The sequence below is a fragment of the Rousettus aegyptiacus genome, unplaced genomic scaffold (genome assembly GCF_014176215.1).
Source record: "Rousettus aegyptiacus isolate mRouAeg1 unplaced genomic scaffold, mRouAeg1.p scaffold_m13_p_8, whole genome shotgun sequence".
In the NCBI taxonomy this organism is placed as follows: Eukaryota; Metazoa; Chordata; class Mammalia; order Chiroptera; family Pteropodidae; genus Rousettus; species Rousettus aegyptiacus.
Window position 1 is genome coordinate 43,155,805 of NW_023416311.1, and position 14,646 is coordinate 43,170,450.

The window sequence follows — 14,646 nt, forward strand, 5'->3', positions numbered from 1 at the left end:
TGCTTTTTTATGACTAAATGAGGGCTTTCTTTGCAAATTCCTCACCTGGAGAATGAAGGGAACTCTTAGTCTAAAACCATCAGGTGATGGTTAACATTACTTGGTTTGAGAAGCAATTACCATTGGTGCCTGAGAAATGCTCCTTCATGCTTCTGCTTTACCTTACCCTAATGGACCTGAGCTTAAAAAAAAAAAAAAAAAAAAAAAAATTAACGTGATTTACATCCTCCCAGAGAATTTGGCATCTATTATGTTTAAAATGTTAAGTAAAAACGGTGAATTTTAAAGGCATAACATTAAAGAATTTTTTGAAGGGTTCATTTCTTCTTTGTGAAGGAGTAGACTCTGACAGAGTTTGTCTTGAATGTAATAGTTATTCTGTGTGCAGCTGGTAAAAACCTGCTTATCTGGTTTGGAGTGTCCTGTTAATCAGCAAAGGTGTTATTATTCATTTGAAGAATTCTTTGTTCTAGTTGAAAGTCTCACTGATGGTATTTTTAAATAAAATTGTCCTACTTGGGAGTCTTTCTCTAAGGTTATGTGCCTCTTGTACCTCTGTCCTTTCCAGAATGTTGCTAGTATGTTAGTAATATCAGTAATCTATTTCTGTTTGCTGAGATTTAAGTGATGTAATTCACAATCCAGAAATATGTCATAGGCATTTATTTACTTTCACTTGAAAAGTAAATTAATCTACTGTAACATTTAAATATAGTTTTTCTGAATGGAGTTATAAAAAGTAAGTTGCTTCCTTTATTTTCTTTTTAACTATTTGATATCCAATCTCTTTTATTTTCCTGATGAAAAACCACATTTCTGTCAGATTTATTTTATTATACAAAGAAAATTATACATATCTTATATAAGATTTATATATAAAAATTCAATTTCAGGGCCCTTTGTGATATCTTTGAAATTTCAAATATAAGCTACTTATTCCTTTGTAGTCTGAGCCTGTTAGAATTAAAGAACACTGAAACAGATGTATTTTTTTTTATTTAAAGGTAAACTCAGTAGCTTTGAATCAGTTAAATACTGAGGTCAAGATAACTGAATCCATCCATCCTTCTCTTTACTTTCATAGATCTGATTCGTAGGTAAAGAAAAATAGAAATATTCACTAAGAGGCAGGAAAAGAAGTCTCATTCATCGTCCACCGTGTTTCTAGTACTGCATCTCTTCTTCGTTCATTTTCCCTTAGCATTAACTCAGTGAACTTCTGGGGAGTTCCTACTGTGTGTAATTGGCCTGCATGGAAACTAAGTGATGTATAATGCCCAGTACTTGCTTTTAAAATGTCTAAATATTAGAAAAGTTAAGAGAAGTAGATGGCTTTAATAAAGGCAGACTAGTGTAAGTCTCAGAGACAGGCAAAAAATGACACATTGTAGGTTCAGTGGCGGCAGAGGCCATAATGAAGTTGAGGGGATAAGGGCCAGCTTTATGGAGAAAGTGGGGTTAGAATTGGGTCTTGAAGGATAAGTGGAGTTTTGATGATGACAGGGAAGATATTCCAGATAAAGAGAACAGTACAGGCAAGCAGACCTCATGAATTCCTGTCCTGACATTTGTGTTGTCACTTAACTTGCAGGTCTCATTAGTGGAGGTCCATTGTATGTCAAAGACAATTTTTGATTGTATTCTTCTTTCTAAAGAACAAAATAAACAAAACAGAAACAAATTCATACATACAGAGAACATTTTGATGGTTGCCAGGTGGGATGGGGTTTGAGAGATGGGTGAAAACAAGGAAACGATTCAGAAGTACAAATTGGTAGTTAAAAAATCGTCATGGGGATGTAAAGTATAGCATAGGGAATATAGTCAATAATATTGTAATAGCTAAATATGGCATCAGATGGATACTAGATTTATTGGGGTGACCATTTACAAGGTATATAAATATCTAATCACTATGTTGTATACCTGAAACTAATATAATATTATATGTCAAATATAGTTGAAAAATTAAAATAATTATTTTAAAAAATCTTTGAGCATATAGCCCAGTGCTGTGGTCACAGTTAACTCTTATTTTGTACAACTTAGACATTTCTCATTTCAGCAGAGGTTTCTTCTGGAGATGGTCAGGAAGGACTGGAATACAATCACAATCACATTCATGTGTTTCCTTTGCCAAATACTGAAAGAAGTAAAGTTAGGAGACATGTTTTCCTTAAACTTCAAATGAAAGTGATCATCTGACTTTAAAATGAGGCTTGTGTCTCAGTGTAGAAGGAACTGGGGGGGGTATGTAGCCTCCACACTAGTATTTAAGGGCCTCTAATAGTTAGGTCTCTGCCTGTTCAAATGACCCCAGAAGAATTCAGATTAAAGAGTCTTAGAGTAACTTATTTGAGGGGAATAAGAAGGGTGAATTAATTATATGTTAATGTGGTCAACAAGTTGACAGGTCTACACCATAGTCCTATCTTGTCTCTATTCTATGCATTTTCCTTACTTAACTTCTCTTCCTACATGAACCAAATCCACAAAAGAACTACCTCCATGAAACAAAAAAGGTAATGACTAGTTTCTTCTTAGCATACTTTTTCTTTTTCAAAATATTTTTACATAATTAAATGTGGCATGGTAACTAGTCACATGTACAAAAACACTTCTGATGAAAACAAAGTTTTCTAGAAGTTTCTTCAAAGTTTTAGTCGTTCTATTGCCCCGGGAACTTCTTTAGCATTCTGATGGGTCAATCAACTGCTTTCCCCATAGATGTTCTTTGTATTACATTCTAGGTGCTTGTTGTTCTCCTCTGGAATTTTTATTAGCGTACTCTTTCCATCTTTTAGAGATTAACCATTTGCTGGCATGTAATAGGTACTTAGTAAATATGTGAATGAATGAAGTCATTTTTTCTTTTATAATATCCTGATGGTACTTATTTGTCCTTTTCTAATAATAAATCCTGGAACTGTCCTGTTCTTCGCTCAGTGTACTTCTGGTTTGTTTTTTGGCTCTTGCGTTAGTTCTCTGTCAGGTCTTTCATTTCTTTATTCAGGATGATTTCTTCCAAACCTGAAGACTTTCAACCTGAACTACAAAATATAGCCCACAGGTAGTCTCTAAGAAGAACCCACATGAAAAATGAAATTATCTCTAAGTTTTAAAGCAGAAGACATAATAACGGAATACAAATTGGGGGAAGGGTAATTGGAAGGATTAGAGCAGGACTGGCAGAAATGTGAGCTGGTGACATGCACCCCCCAGCTAATTTACTGCTGGCATTCATGCTTTGAGTCTTGTCATATTATAGTATGACAGATGAGAATTAAGAGGTTTTCTTGTACATGTTTGCTGGAAGTAGTGACAGAAATATAATATTTCTGAGGTTCACTTGGCTCTGCTCCAGGTGCATGTGTAGACACACCCATAATGTACAGAAAGCTGTAGAGGGAATCATGAGACATCATGTTTTCTCTTAGGTCAGCTCTGGGGGCACTGCATAACATTGCATGCTTTCCTTGTGGTTTCTCTGTACAGGATAACAAATATGCTGAAGGATGATATTTGTAAAGAATTTTCAGCACCAGATTTATATAAATGCAAAACTGTCACAGAGGATCGACAGACTACGTTCCAGTATTTTTGGAATGATAGTTTTGGAAAACAATGATTCCTTCTGTGTGTGAAAATTTTTGCAATTTCTAAATACTTTCCAAACTACTAAGCTGGTTTTCCAATCTTGCTTTTGTGTGTATTTTTCATGAGTAAAGTAGTATCTCTTTTTTATACTTTATAAATAAATTATATGTATGAAAAAGCTAACATTTCTTGTGGAAATAGAAGCACAAAAGAATATTTTTCATGAAGACAGCCTTCATATCTATCTATACACACACACACACACACACACATATGTATGTGTGTATTATGTATGTATGTATTTAAATCTGCCTGCATTTCAGTGCTGTAATTTTAAGGACAATTCATTCTTCTTTTGTTCAGGAAGCACTTCTATACCTGCTTGGGATAGGAAGATTAGGTTGGAGTTGTGTGGCTCTACCGGCTTTAGTTACTCAGTCTGTTCCTGTCTGTGCCTAACCAGAAAGGACCTAGAGGAGAGATTAGATCAAGATGGAACACTAGCCTCATATGCCAGCCTTCCAGAAATATTTTGAAGTAACAGGAAAGATATGTGCGCATTTTCCACAGCTGTCTGGAAAATAAGAAAGGCTGATCTCAGCTGGCCAGAAACTATAAAAAAAAATTCCTGAGGCAAAAGGCAAATGTGAAAGATCGAAAGTGAAAACCATACTCCAAAACTGTGGGTAGAACTATGGAAGGAGGTAGTGGTGGATTAAGGATTGCTCTAAACTTAGTGGCTGTTGACATATTGGCATAAGATAAGACCCAAGCAACATTCCCGGTGATGTCTATAGAACTTGCAAGACACCTAATATCTTTCCAGTAAATTCCTTTCATAGTTATTTAGCAAGAGTCATCTATTATTGTTTGCAACCAAGAACTCTGCTTGATGCACTCACATTCCTACAATAAACTATTTGCATTCATGATGGTATATTTAGTATACAATTGGATGCTAAATTTCCTATACTCTTACTCAGGAGTTTTACTTGGGACCCTGGTTCTTGGACCCAAACATACATATACACTGCCATCACAGGGCAAGGGACGGGAGGCTGGTGGATTGACTGGCTGTTCATTTAGTACTTAAAGAATGCAGGGAAACCTGGCTTACAAATTGGTCACTATTACTCCTTGTTACAATTGATTCCAAAACTGGATGACTGAATTCTCATCTCTTCCTTCATCTTTGCATTACTTATTCAGAATGCAAAAGTCCTTGACTGAAACCAGGTCATGTGTCATGGCCCAGCTGCCAGATGTCAGGGTGTCTGGTTCCTGCTTCCACCAAGATTCACACAATGGGGGATCCTCTCCACATAGAGGGGAGGGCTTGATAAACACCCAGAACAAAAGAATTAAAATGGGAAATTCTGTATTAAAAATATTTGACATTGGAAACTTTTATTATCTCCTAAATTAAACAACAAAAACCATGTAATCATTTCATATTCCCATAAAGAAGTTGAGAAAATTATCACCCATTCTTGGTTAAAAATCAAAACAGAATAAAACAAAACAAAGACCCCAAAGCAAGAATAAAAGGACATTCTGTTTGATAAAGGTATACACAAAGGGCTATATAGCAGCCATTATGCTTAGTGGTAAAATTTTAGAAGCAATTCTGTTAAACTCAGAAAGAAGGGTGAACGTGTTCACAGCTCTCAGTCATCCTTTTATTGAGACCCCATCTAGTGCAGTAAAAACAAAAACAAAACCAAATATGGAGGAGGCATTTTGAAAAGGAAGAACTAGGACACTTCTTCTTTGTAGAAAATGTGATTATATGAACAGACTCCATAGACAAATTCTTTTTACTAATGTGAGTTTAGCAAGATGGCTGGGAAATATAAAAACTCAGTTGCTTTTCAATACATTAGCAATAGCCATTTAGAAAGTATAATATATCAATAAAACTATAAAATAGCTAAGAATAAGCATGAATTAGTTTACTATTGCTGAATAACAAATTACCACAAATCTGTGGCTTAAATATACCCCAATTTATTATCTCATTATTCTGTAGGTTAGAAGTCTAGGATAGTGTGGTTAGGTTAACTCCTCTTTAGTCTCACAAGGCTAAAGTCAAGGTGTTAGGGTGTGGGACTCTTATCTGGAAGGTTCTGGGGAAGATTCTGCTTCCAGACTCTTTCCAATTGTTAACAAAACCTTATTCTTGTGGTTGTAGAACTGAGGTTCTCATTTTCTTACTGGCTGTCAGCTGGGGCCTACTCGTAGCTCCATGAGGCTGTTTTTATAGCTTTCCCAGATGGCCCCTCCATCTTTCAAGTGGCAAGGACCTGTGCAGTTGTTCTCATGCTTTCAGTATATTTTACTTTCCCTCTGCTCTTCCCTTTTGATGGAGAAAGTGCTTTGCTTGTAAAGGCCCAAGTAATTAGGTCAGATCATACTTCAGTAGAGTGTGTGTGTGTGTGTGTGTGTGTGTGTGTGTGTGTATTTTAAGGGCAGTTGTGACATATAACAGGAGTGATATTTCATCATATTCACCGGATCTAGGGATTAAAGCAGGATCTATTTTTGGAGTAAGGGAGCATTTTGTAAATTCATCCCTAGTAGAATCTTATAAGACCTACATGAAAAAAGGCATAAAAATTCCTTGTAGGTTTCCCTTTGTAAATATCATATCACCTCCTCCCCAAGTCTGTCAATTAAATTTGATTCCAGTCAGATTCCATACAGAATGGTTTATTAAATTGGCAAGCTGGTTTTAATGTCCTCTAATAGAGAAAGATGTATAAGAGTTGGCAAAACATTTTTGAAAAGGAGTGATGGATAGCAACAAATTAAACTAGATTCATTAAAATCTTTGAAGATTGGTTTAAGAATGATCCGTGGGGTTGAATGAGGGTTCGTTTAGTAGGTGCTAAAGTTGTTTTGAATCCAGAGGGAAATTATGGCTTTTCTATTCAATGGTGGTGCAGTTGTCTATTTGGAAACAAAGTTAGTCTCTTATCTCAAGCATAAAAATAATTTCCAGATAGCGTGAAGAGCTAAATATACTAAATAAAATTGTATTAGAAATGCTTCATAGAATTTGCTTTTAAACTTGTGTTTAGGGAATGTGTCACTCAAATGCCAGGAAATGCAATTGATTACTGAGCACATGATAGAGCGATTGCCCCCTTCTCCTGTTTTGTTCAGTCAGAATGGAAAAATTTTGCTCAGTCCAAATGTTGGCAAGGGGGTAGGGAAATATACTCTCATTGAATGAATTGTAATGGTGTTCTGGGCAGTGCCCATTGTAATTTTAAGTATGCATATTCTTTGAATTAGTAATGTACTTTCCAATTTTTTATCCTAACTGAAGACATAGATACATGAACACAACGAGGCATTTACTGAAAGTGGCATTGTTATTATACCAACAACCTACAGATCCATCATAAAAGGGCTTTTTGTTTATAAATCTAATGAATCTTGGAAAAGGGACTAATTAAGTTTAACCAAGATAAGTTAGAGGAAAATGAAATACTTGTGGAATTTGAAATAAGAACTATTTTCTTGCACTGTGTGCTTTTACCCCCTCTTATTACCCATTTTATTATACATTTAATCAAAACATTTCCTTTACATGACAAATTTGTTTTCTAAAAGTGAGTCAATGCTCAGTACTCACTTTACAGGAGGAGTAAGCATGTAACGGGAATTCTCTGAGGGAAAATGCAGCTGAACAAAGTCCTACTTCAATGCGTGAATTCTTGGGGATTTCTTTTACTATCTGGTTGTATCTGCCAACGATGGGGCAAAAGAAAGGAAAGGTGTGTATATGTACACAAGACATCAAAATGGATTATTTTCAAAATTTATGTGGTATGTGAAATAGTGCTCCCTGATTAAATGTTTAGCTCGTGAGTGAATAAATGGTACTTAATATATTCTATGATAAGAATCTTAATTTAAAGAATCTGTGTATGTAGTGGGAGGGGAATAAGAGATTATATTTTTAAATAGGTGTCTGCATTTACAGAGCAGCCAAGGGAAATATGTTTTCTCTATGTCTTTGCTTATGTGAAAGAGATCAAGTAAAATATATTCCATTAGGCCATTTGAGAATATTACCTTTGATATCTTTAATCTATGGGTTTATTACTTAAAGATCGAAAATAAAACTTTGGCTATTGTTGTTTTAATTTCTGTATTGTGAGAGTAACACTATAGGTGAAAATTGCTTCTTAAACTAAAAGAATTGTGAGATTTTAATCAAAGTGGGTTTTTTTTATGAATTTATTAGATTCTCTTTATATAAAAGATTGTCTTAATAAAGAATTTTGTCCTGGGTAATTTACAATCCCATAAGAAAAAAAAAGTTTATATTAATTTAAAACCCACTACAATTTTAAGATTGTTTTCCAAAGCAATTTCTTTAATAATACACATTACTTACAACCCTTTTTTTCTTTGTAACTGAGGCAAAACTTATTGAGGGAACTATGGGCTAATAAAATTGCTCCCACTGTTAGTGAAGCTAATTAAAAATGAGAGCTGTGACTGTGTCCCCCTGAGGAAGAGAAAACACCTTGTTTAAAAAAAGAACTGTGAATTGTTTTTGCAGAAGTCAACGAAAGGTTCTGTTGTCCTTGACCATGTATTCCGTCACATAAACCTTGTGGAGATAGATTATTTTGGGCTGCGTTACTGTGACAGAAGCCATCAGACAGTGAGTACAATGACTTTGTATTAAATTTTTCTGGTTATAAATTTCACTCTATTTCTGGCCTTTTCTGATGTGGCTTTAGGTGGTTAGTTTCCTTGTAAATGAAAATAACTTTGAAAACCTTAAGCATGTTTTCCCTTGCTGATTCCTTTGTATTTTTTCCTCTAGCCAAAAGTCTCTAGAGTTCCAGGATTCACAAGTCGTATGTTTGTACTCCTCTTTGCAGATGGCTTACCTGATTTTCATTTTTGCAACCATGGCAGAGAGAGTATGTTCCATTTGTGCTGTTAAGTGGACTAAATAAACCATTTAATGTGTTGGGGGGCAAGTGGATAGATAGATATTCTCTTGAAGTGACAGTTATTGTCTTTAAGAAAGCGAATGGTTAAAAAGAGGAAATACATATTCTGTAAAAAGATGCCTATCTACATTTTAGAAGTTGGATGAGGAATTATAAAGTAAAATAAATAGAAGTTCTCATTCATTAGCTTGATGAAATAAAAGTAATAAAGGTAAACAAGCTTTTGGTATCTGATAGCAGTTGTTTACAAGGGTTTAACTCAGAATGTATTCTTGACTGTTTGGATGGTTAGAGAGTTACGAAGATGCTCACCACATTGGTTAATATTGATTCACGTGGTTATGAGTCTGAAAAGCTGTTTCATGGATGATGAAGAGAGGAAAGACTTTGAAGGTCATGATCTTGAGGTACAAAAGGATTTTTATTAATGACTTGTTTTAGTCTAAGAAAGACCTTAACCTCACATAGACAGTCTTATGCAAAATACTTATGCTTGCCTTAAAAATACCCTGTTTGACTTACCCTTTATTTTTCACGCTGTTTACCTCCTGTTAAAAAAAAATTTCCTCTTCTACATCAGTTCTCTCAGCCTCTCCTGGGGTCACCTGGGGTCTATTCAGAGAGGGACATGGTTGGCTGAGCGGTGTTTCTCAGCTCAGGTTCCAGGAATATGTCAGGAAGAGATGAGGCAGACTAACAGAATGTTACTGATGGTTATAAGTTGTGATTTTTCTTGCGCTAGTTTCATAACCTGTTCTGTTTCATAGGAGGATTTACAAAGTAGGAATAAAAAATTGAATGTGTTGGTTAGCTTTCCACAGAAACAAATAGCTTTCTAAAGGCAAACATTCATTAATGGACACTTTAAAGAAAGGGAATGGGCATGTTCAGAAGTTCACTGAATTCTATCCCATACAGGTCCTAAGTCAATACAGCAAAACTGTAAATCTATACGGAAAGATTAGATTGAAGGCTGTAGAAGATATCTCACATTACATTCATATTTTTGAAACATTTTTCCTAGCAGAAAAAAATGTACAATTCTCTGATCTTATCTAGTATGCCAGACCTATCCTGGAATAATTGACTGTCTTACTAAAATTATATAGACCTTATCTGCTGGGTATTTTTGTTTTGTTTTGTTTTGTTTTACTTTCCAAAGAAAAAATGTGAAATGCTAGAGAATTTCAAATAATGGCTTATAATATTGCAAAAGAAGTAGCAGTTAATATTGACAGTTTATTCAAAGTTTTCTAGGGCTTATATTAGACCCCCAAATTTTTTTCCTACCTTTTATTTTTAAGGGTTGGCATTTGTGGTAGTATTTGTAATACAGGTGTTTTAGGAAAAAATAAATTACACAATTAGAAAGGGAAAGCTCTTAAGTCATGTTTTTTAATAAGTTGTATAAATCATATGAAAAAATGATTTTTTAAGTCCCAGATTTATTCCTAGTGAGTGCAGATAAAATAGAGGTGATTTGTAAACATTGCCTAGTCTTTGCATGCTTAAATATCCGATGATCTTATGTTCTTTTTAATTGTGGGAAGCTGTGTCATGAAAATTTGCCTTTCCTCTGTGTAACTCTTTTATCAAAGCATACTGTTATAGAGGGCTGATAGCGTGTATCTGGGTAGGAATAGGTGATTCCATTTCTGGCTATCTTCTCTTGAGTACTGAGGCAGAAGTTGGGATCTCCCTCCCGAAAAGCTGAAGCAGGCTTTTCACTCCAGAAAGGCAATCAATCACCCAAGGCACAGCTTGTTTCTAAGGAAGTCATTGACAAACCCAAATTGATACTTCCCTGTTCCCTCTCTAAATTCGTAGGAGCAGCCCTGCATACCCCATAGTTACTTAAGGTAAACATCCCATAGTTACTTAAAGGAAATAGGAATTTAAAGGACAACCCTATGTTAGGATAGCACAGGACATGGTGAAAAATCTTTGTCTTAAAAATAGAGTAATGACTCCCAGGAATGCACCTACATTACTGTCCATTAGATCGTATTTTCTGTATTGCTTTGCTCTTTTTATGCATCCCAAAGTTTATTTTTAATGGGTAATTCCTATTTAATAATCTATAGTAAAATTAAGATCTACATAGAGAAAACTTTGTGTCCCTGAGAAGGACTATTTAGGTCACCTTTCAAGGTAAATAAAAAGAGAAAGTGGGAGAAGGAGGTTTGGGGCTAAAAGGAAAGCATGAAAGGTGACAAGGAAAGGAGAGATTGCTCACAGAGATAAAAAGCCCTAGGCTCTCCTTCCCTTAGAAATAGATCGCACCTTGGGGCTATGCCCCAGACCCTGATGGGGGGTTGCCAGGTGTGGGGCTAGGACTGGGTAATCTGCAGGACTGCTGGTTAGTCAGTTATGGTCAAAGTATAAGCATGTGATATATAAGCAAGTGAGCTGGACTGGCAGTGGATGAGAGGTCAGGGAGGGCTTTATGCCCTACTCTGAGATTTCGTGCATGTTGCATAAGAAGATAGGCAGCTACTGTAGAGAATCCAAGAGCAGCATACTGATGAACATGTCCCTAGGACAGATGCACCTCACACTGCAGGGAACTTGTCTGTCCTGGAGGATCTAGACAGTTCATCATCATCATCCACCACCATCATTGTCATCAATGCCCCAGGAACTATTGAACATTTTCTAAATGTTGTCATTATTTGCTCAGAACACCTGTACAAATTCAATTTTATTATTCTGCTACTAGAGATGAAGAAATGGAAGCTAAAAAGGTTAAGCAACTTCCCCAAAGCTAGTATTAGGACCAGAATTTAAATTCAAGTCTTAATGTCTCCAAGACCTTTCAACCATTATAATACCCTGACTAGAATGCATGTAAAATAAAAAGGTTTTGCATACTTAGGATACTAAGGAATTCTCTTTTTCTATGCAATTTGCATAAAAATGTTTGTTGAGTGGAGTTAAATGGCATTTTACAGTAAGTGAACTTCTCAGATTGACCTTGTGGCAAGAGAGTTTGTTTAGGCCTTTGTGTATGCATTCATGGGTTGCTCAGTGGTTATTTAATGAATGCCTAATATGTGCAGGCCATGTGCTAGAGACTTCACTGTTTTTCACATAGTCTCTGGGGTTCTGGGGAAAGGGAATTTACTGCCTGGAATATTAAGCGGAAAAATACGAATTTTATTAAGCTATGCGTACCGTGAAACCAAGTCCTGGGAAGTTCATGTAACAAATGCATTGATTAAGGTGTAACCTATACGTAAAGAGAACTAGCTACGTAGAAATAAACTCTGGTAAAGCACACTTTTCTTAAAGGAGTACAGCCGACTTGCTTTGGAACACTCTGGGCACCATAATGTCTTCGCTTCACTTCTCAGGTAAGGTCTGGAAAAGAATCTCTAGGAAATAAAAACAGTTCTTCATGAAGACACATTTACTGAGACTGAATCAACACAGTGCCACATGTGTTAATCCAGGCTTACTTTTATAAACCAGTCTCTTAAACATACACCATGAAGTTCACAAACTTGCAGTTCCTTTTCCTAAAGACAAACATGAAAGCATTTAGCCTGGGCATAGAGCCTACTTTCTGTTCTGCTCTGGCCTCTGTCATCAGGTTCTTTTTTGATCTAGCTGGTCCAAACAGGAGATGTAGTCCTTCTCTGTCGGGGCCTTGATTTGACTTACAGAAGATTTCCAGCCTCAATTTAAGGTGAATGGAGGCAGTCTATCTTAGGGGTTATAAGAACACACATGGGAGTTAAAAGAGATCCAGATTTATCTGATGATCTTGCCGCCTATTTTTAATTTTAAATATTGCCAATATTTAAAATTCTCTTAAAATACTGACCATTAAATCTAGAACAGCAGCTCTTCCAGAAGTTTGCTCCCTCCAGTCCATCCTCACACTGCCTGTCACCAGTGTGGTTGTTAGCTCAGCGGGAACACCTCATTCTCCTCAAGGTACATGGCCCAGCAGCTCAGCTCAGTGTGCCTTAACTTTGAATGGGTACCAGATATCTCTGTTTTGTATCCTAATCCCTAGCACTTGTGAATTTATCACTTTACAAGGCAAAAAGGGACTGTGCAGATATGATTAAGGATTTTATAATGGGGAGAGTGTCCTGGATTTCCCCGTAAGACCAATATAATTCCAAGTGTCCTTATACATGAAAGATGGACTCAGGAGAGTCAAGGAGATGTGACAGTAAAAGCAGAGGTCAGAGTCATGTGTTTATTTTAGAGGATTTTGACCCAAGGAATGCAGGCAGCCTCTAGAAGCTGGAAAAGGCAAAGAAAGGGATTCTTCAGGGATCTTCCAGAAGAACCACAGCCCTGCCCACACCTTGATTTTAGCCCAGAGTCTTAGTGTGGGCTGCTTAACAAATTACCATAGACTGGATGGCTTAAACAAGAAATATTTACTTCTCATAGTTCTGGGTCTGGAAGTCTGAGATTAGGGTTCCAGCATGGTTGGGTTCTGGTAAGAGTCCTCTTCCAGGTTGCAGACAGCTGACTTCTCCTTGTAACTTCACAAGGTAAAAAGAGAGTGCTTAGCTGGCTAGCAGTCTGCCCTTTTCTTATGGGCACTAATCCTGTTTATGAGGGCTCTGCTTTCCTGACCTAATTATCTCCTAAAGGTTCTACCTGCAAATACCAGCACATGAACTTTGGGGCGAGAGGGAGTCACAAATATTCATTCTCTTGTACCCAGTGGGAACATTTGGGACTTCTAGCCTTTGGAAGTGTAAGAATTTCTGTTATTACTGTAGTAAAAATAAACCATACACATGGTTACAGTGGGAAACATTTTATCTTGCTTGCTATGAGGGCTTTCTTGTCTGAGTTCATCACATTAGGCAGAAATCTGAAACACTGTTACTTTCCCTGAGAAATAATGGCATATATCCTTCCTCAGATACTCAGGATTTCTTTAATCAGGGCTGCATGTACATCCCCAAATGAGCAATATTAGTTGCCGCTTCTAAAATTATTTAGGCTCATTATGAGAGAGATGGTGAGGTCTGTTAATGATAGATGGAGAACTGAAATTACAATGCAGACTTCTTCACTTTTAAGAATTGGGTAAATCTGAAATTAGTCTGAGACTAGAAAGAGCCACCTTTCTGGGTGTTCAGAAGCTATTACAAATGGAGTGTGATGTACGGGAACAGATAACAGCATTTGGAGTCATGAGGTAGGTCTGAGTCCTGGATCTGCTCCTCATGAACGGCCAAGTCACTTAATTTTTCTAAATCTTGAGAATAATAATGCCTCCCCCCTTCCCCAACTCCCAGGATTATTGTAGGACTAAATTAGAGAACACATGACAGCTTTTTGTAGTTAAAAGTGTTAAATATTTAGAAGGCCTTTCCTGTTGAATCTAGGATGGAGGAAAATATTGTTGGTGATATATATTTTTTAAAAAAATGGAGTAGAGACATGAAAGAAACAGTCCAGAGGAAAGAAGCGAGAAAATCAAATAAGCTCTGGACTCTTAAGTACCTTTGGAGAATTTCAAAAACGAGTTTTGTTGATATTGCAAGCAGTAATAAGAATAAATGTGATATCCTAGTACTACTTCTGGTTTTAAAATTAGTAGTTATAACCATGTCTTGTTTTAATGTTAACTCTGAGGCTCCTTTACAAATTACTCCTTCAGAGGCAGAAGTTCTATATAATTAGGGCTTTTCTCAGAATATGAAATTCAACCTGGCTTTGAGAAACAGGCTGCTTGGACTGTTGCCCTATTACTTCTGAAGTTAGAGGAGGGGACACATAGCATTCAGACACAGCCAGCATGTAAATAGCCTCTTTCTCTAATGAGCTGCTCTTTTCTTCACCAAGACTGAAAAAAAATAATAGTATAAGAGAAGCCACTTTAAAGTGGAGTTGACTGGGAGCTGCCATCCCAGGGGAACTGCCTTGCTTGTCTTCCTCCTCAGACCTTTGGAATGTTAAAATTGAGGAAAATAACCTTTGGACTCTGCCTAAAGCAATTGTATCCTAAACAATTGTTTGCAAAGATAACAAGAAACCAGGTATTATGACTAAGGGACTGAGAATTAAAAACATTCTTTAGAGTTAACATCAC

General features: G+C 36.4%; 1 protein-coding gene across 5 annotated transcripts in view; it reads left to right on the forward strand.

Moving 5' to 3' along the window:
• EPB41L4A (erythrocyte membrane protein band 4.1 like 4A) overlaps positions 1-14,646 on the forward strand; it is a 211,479-nt gene that overhangs the window by 68,779 nt on the left and 128,054 nt on the right. For 4 of the 5 annotated variants that reach the window (XR_001597196.2, XM_016147164.2, XM_016147196.2 and 1 more), the window contains exon 2: positions 8,174-8,278. The exons of the other annotated variant lie outside the window; for it this stretch is intronic. Coding sequence is in view for 3 of the 4 variants with exons in the window: in XM_016147164.2 (XP_016002650.2) it covers positions 8,174-8,278 (105 nt within the window). In the remaining variant the exon portion in view is untranslated. The remainder of the gene's footprint in view (positions 1-8,173; positions 8,279-14,646) is intronic. 5 annotated transcript variants of the gene reach the window in all.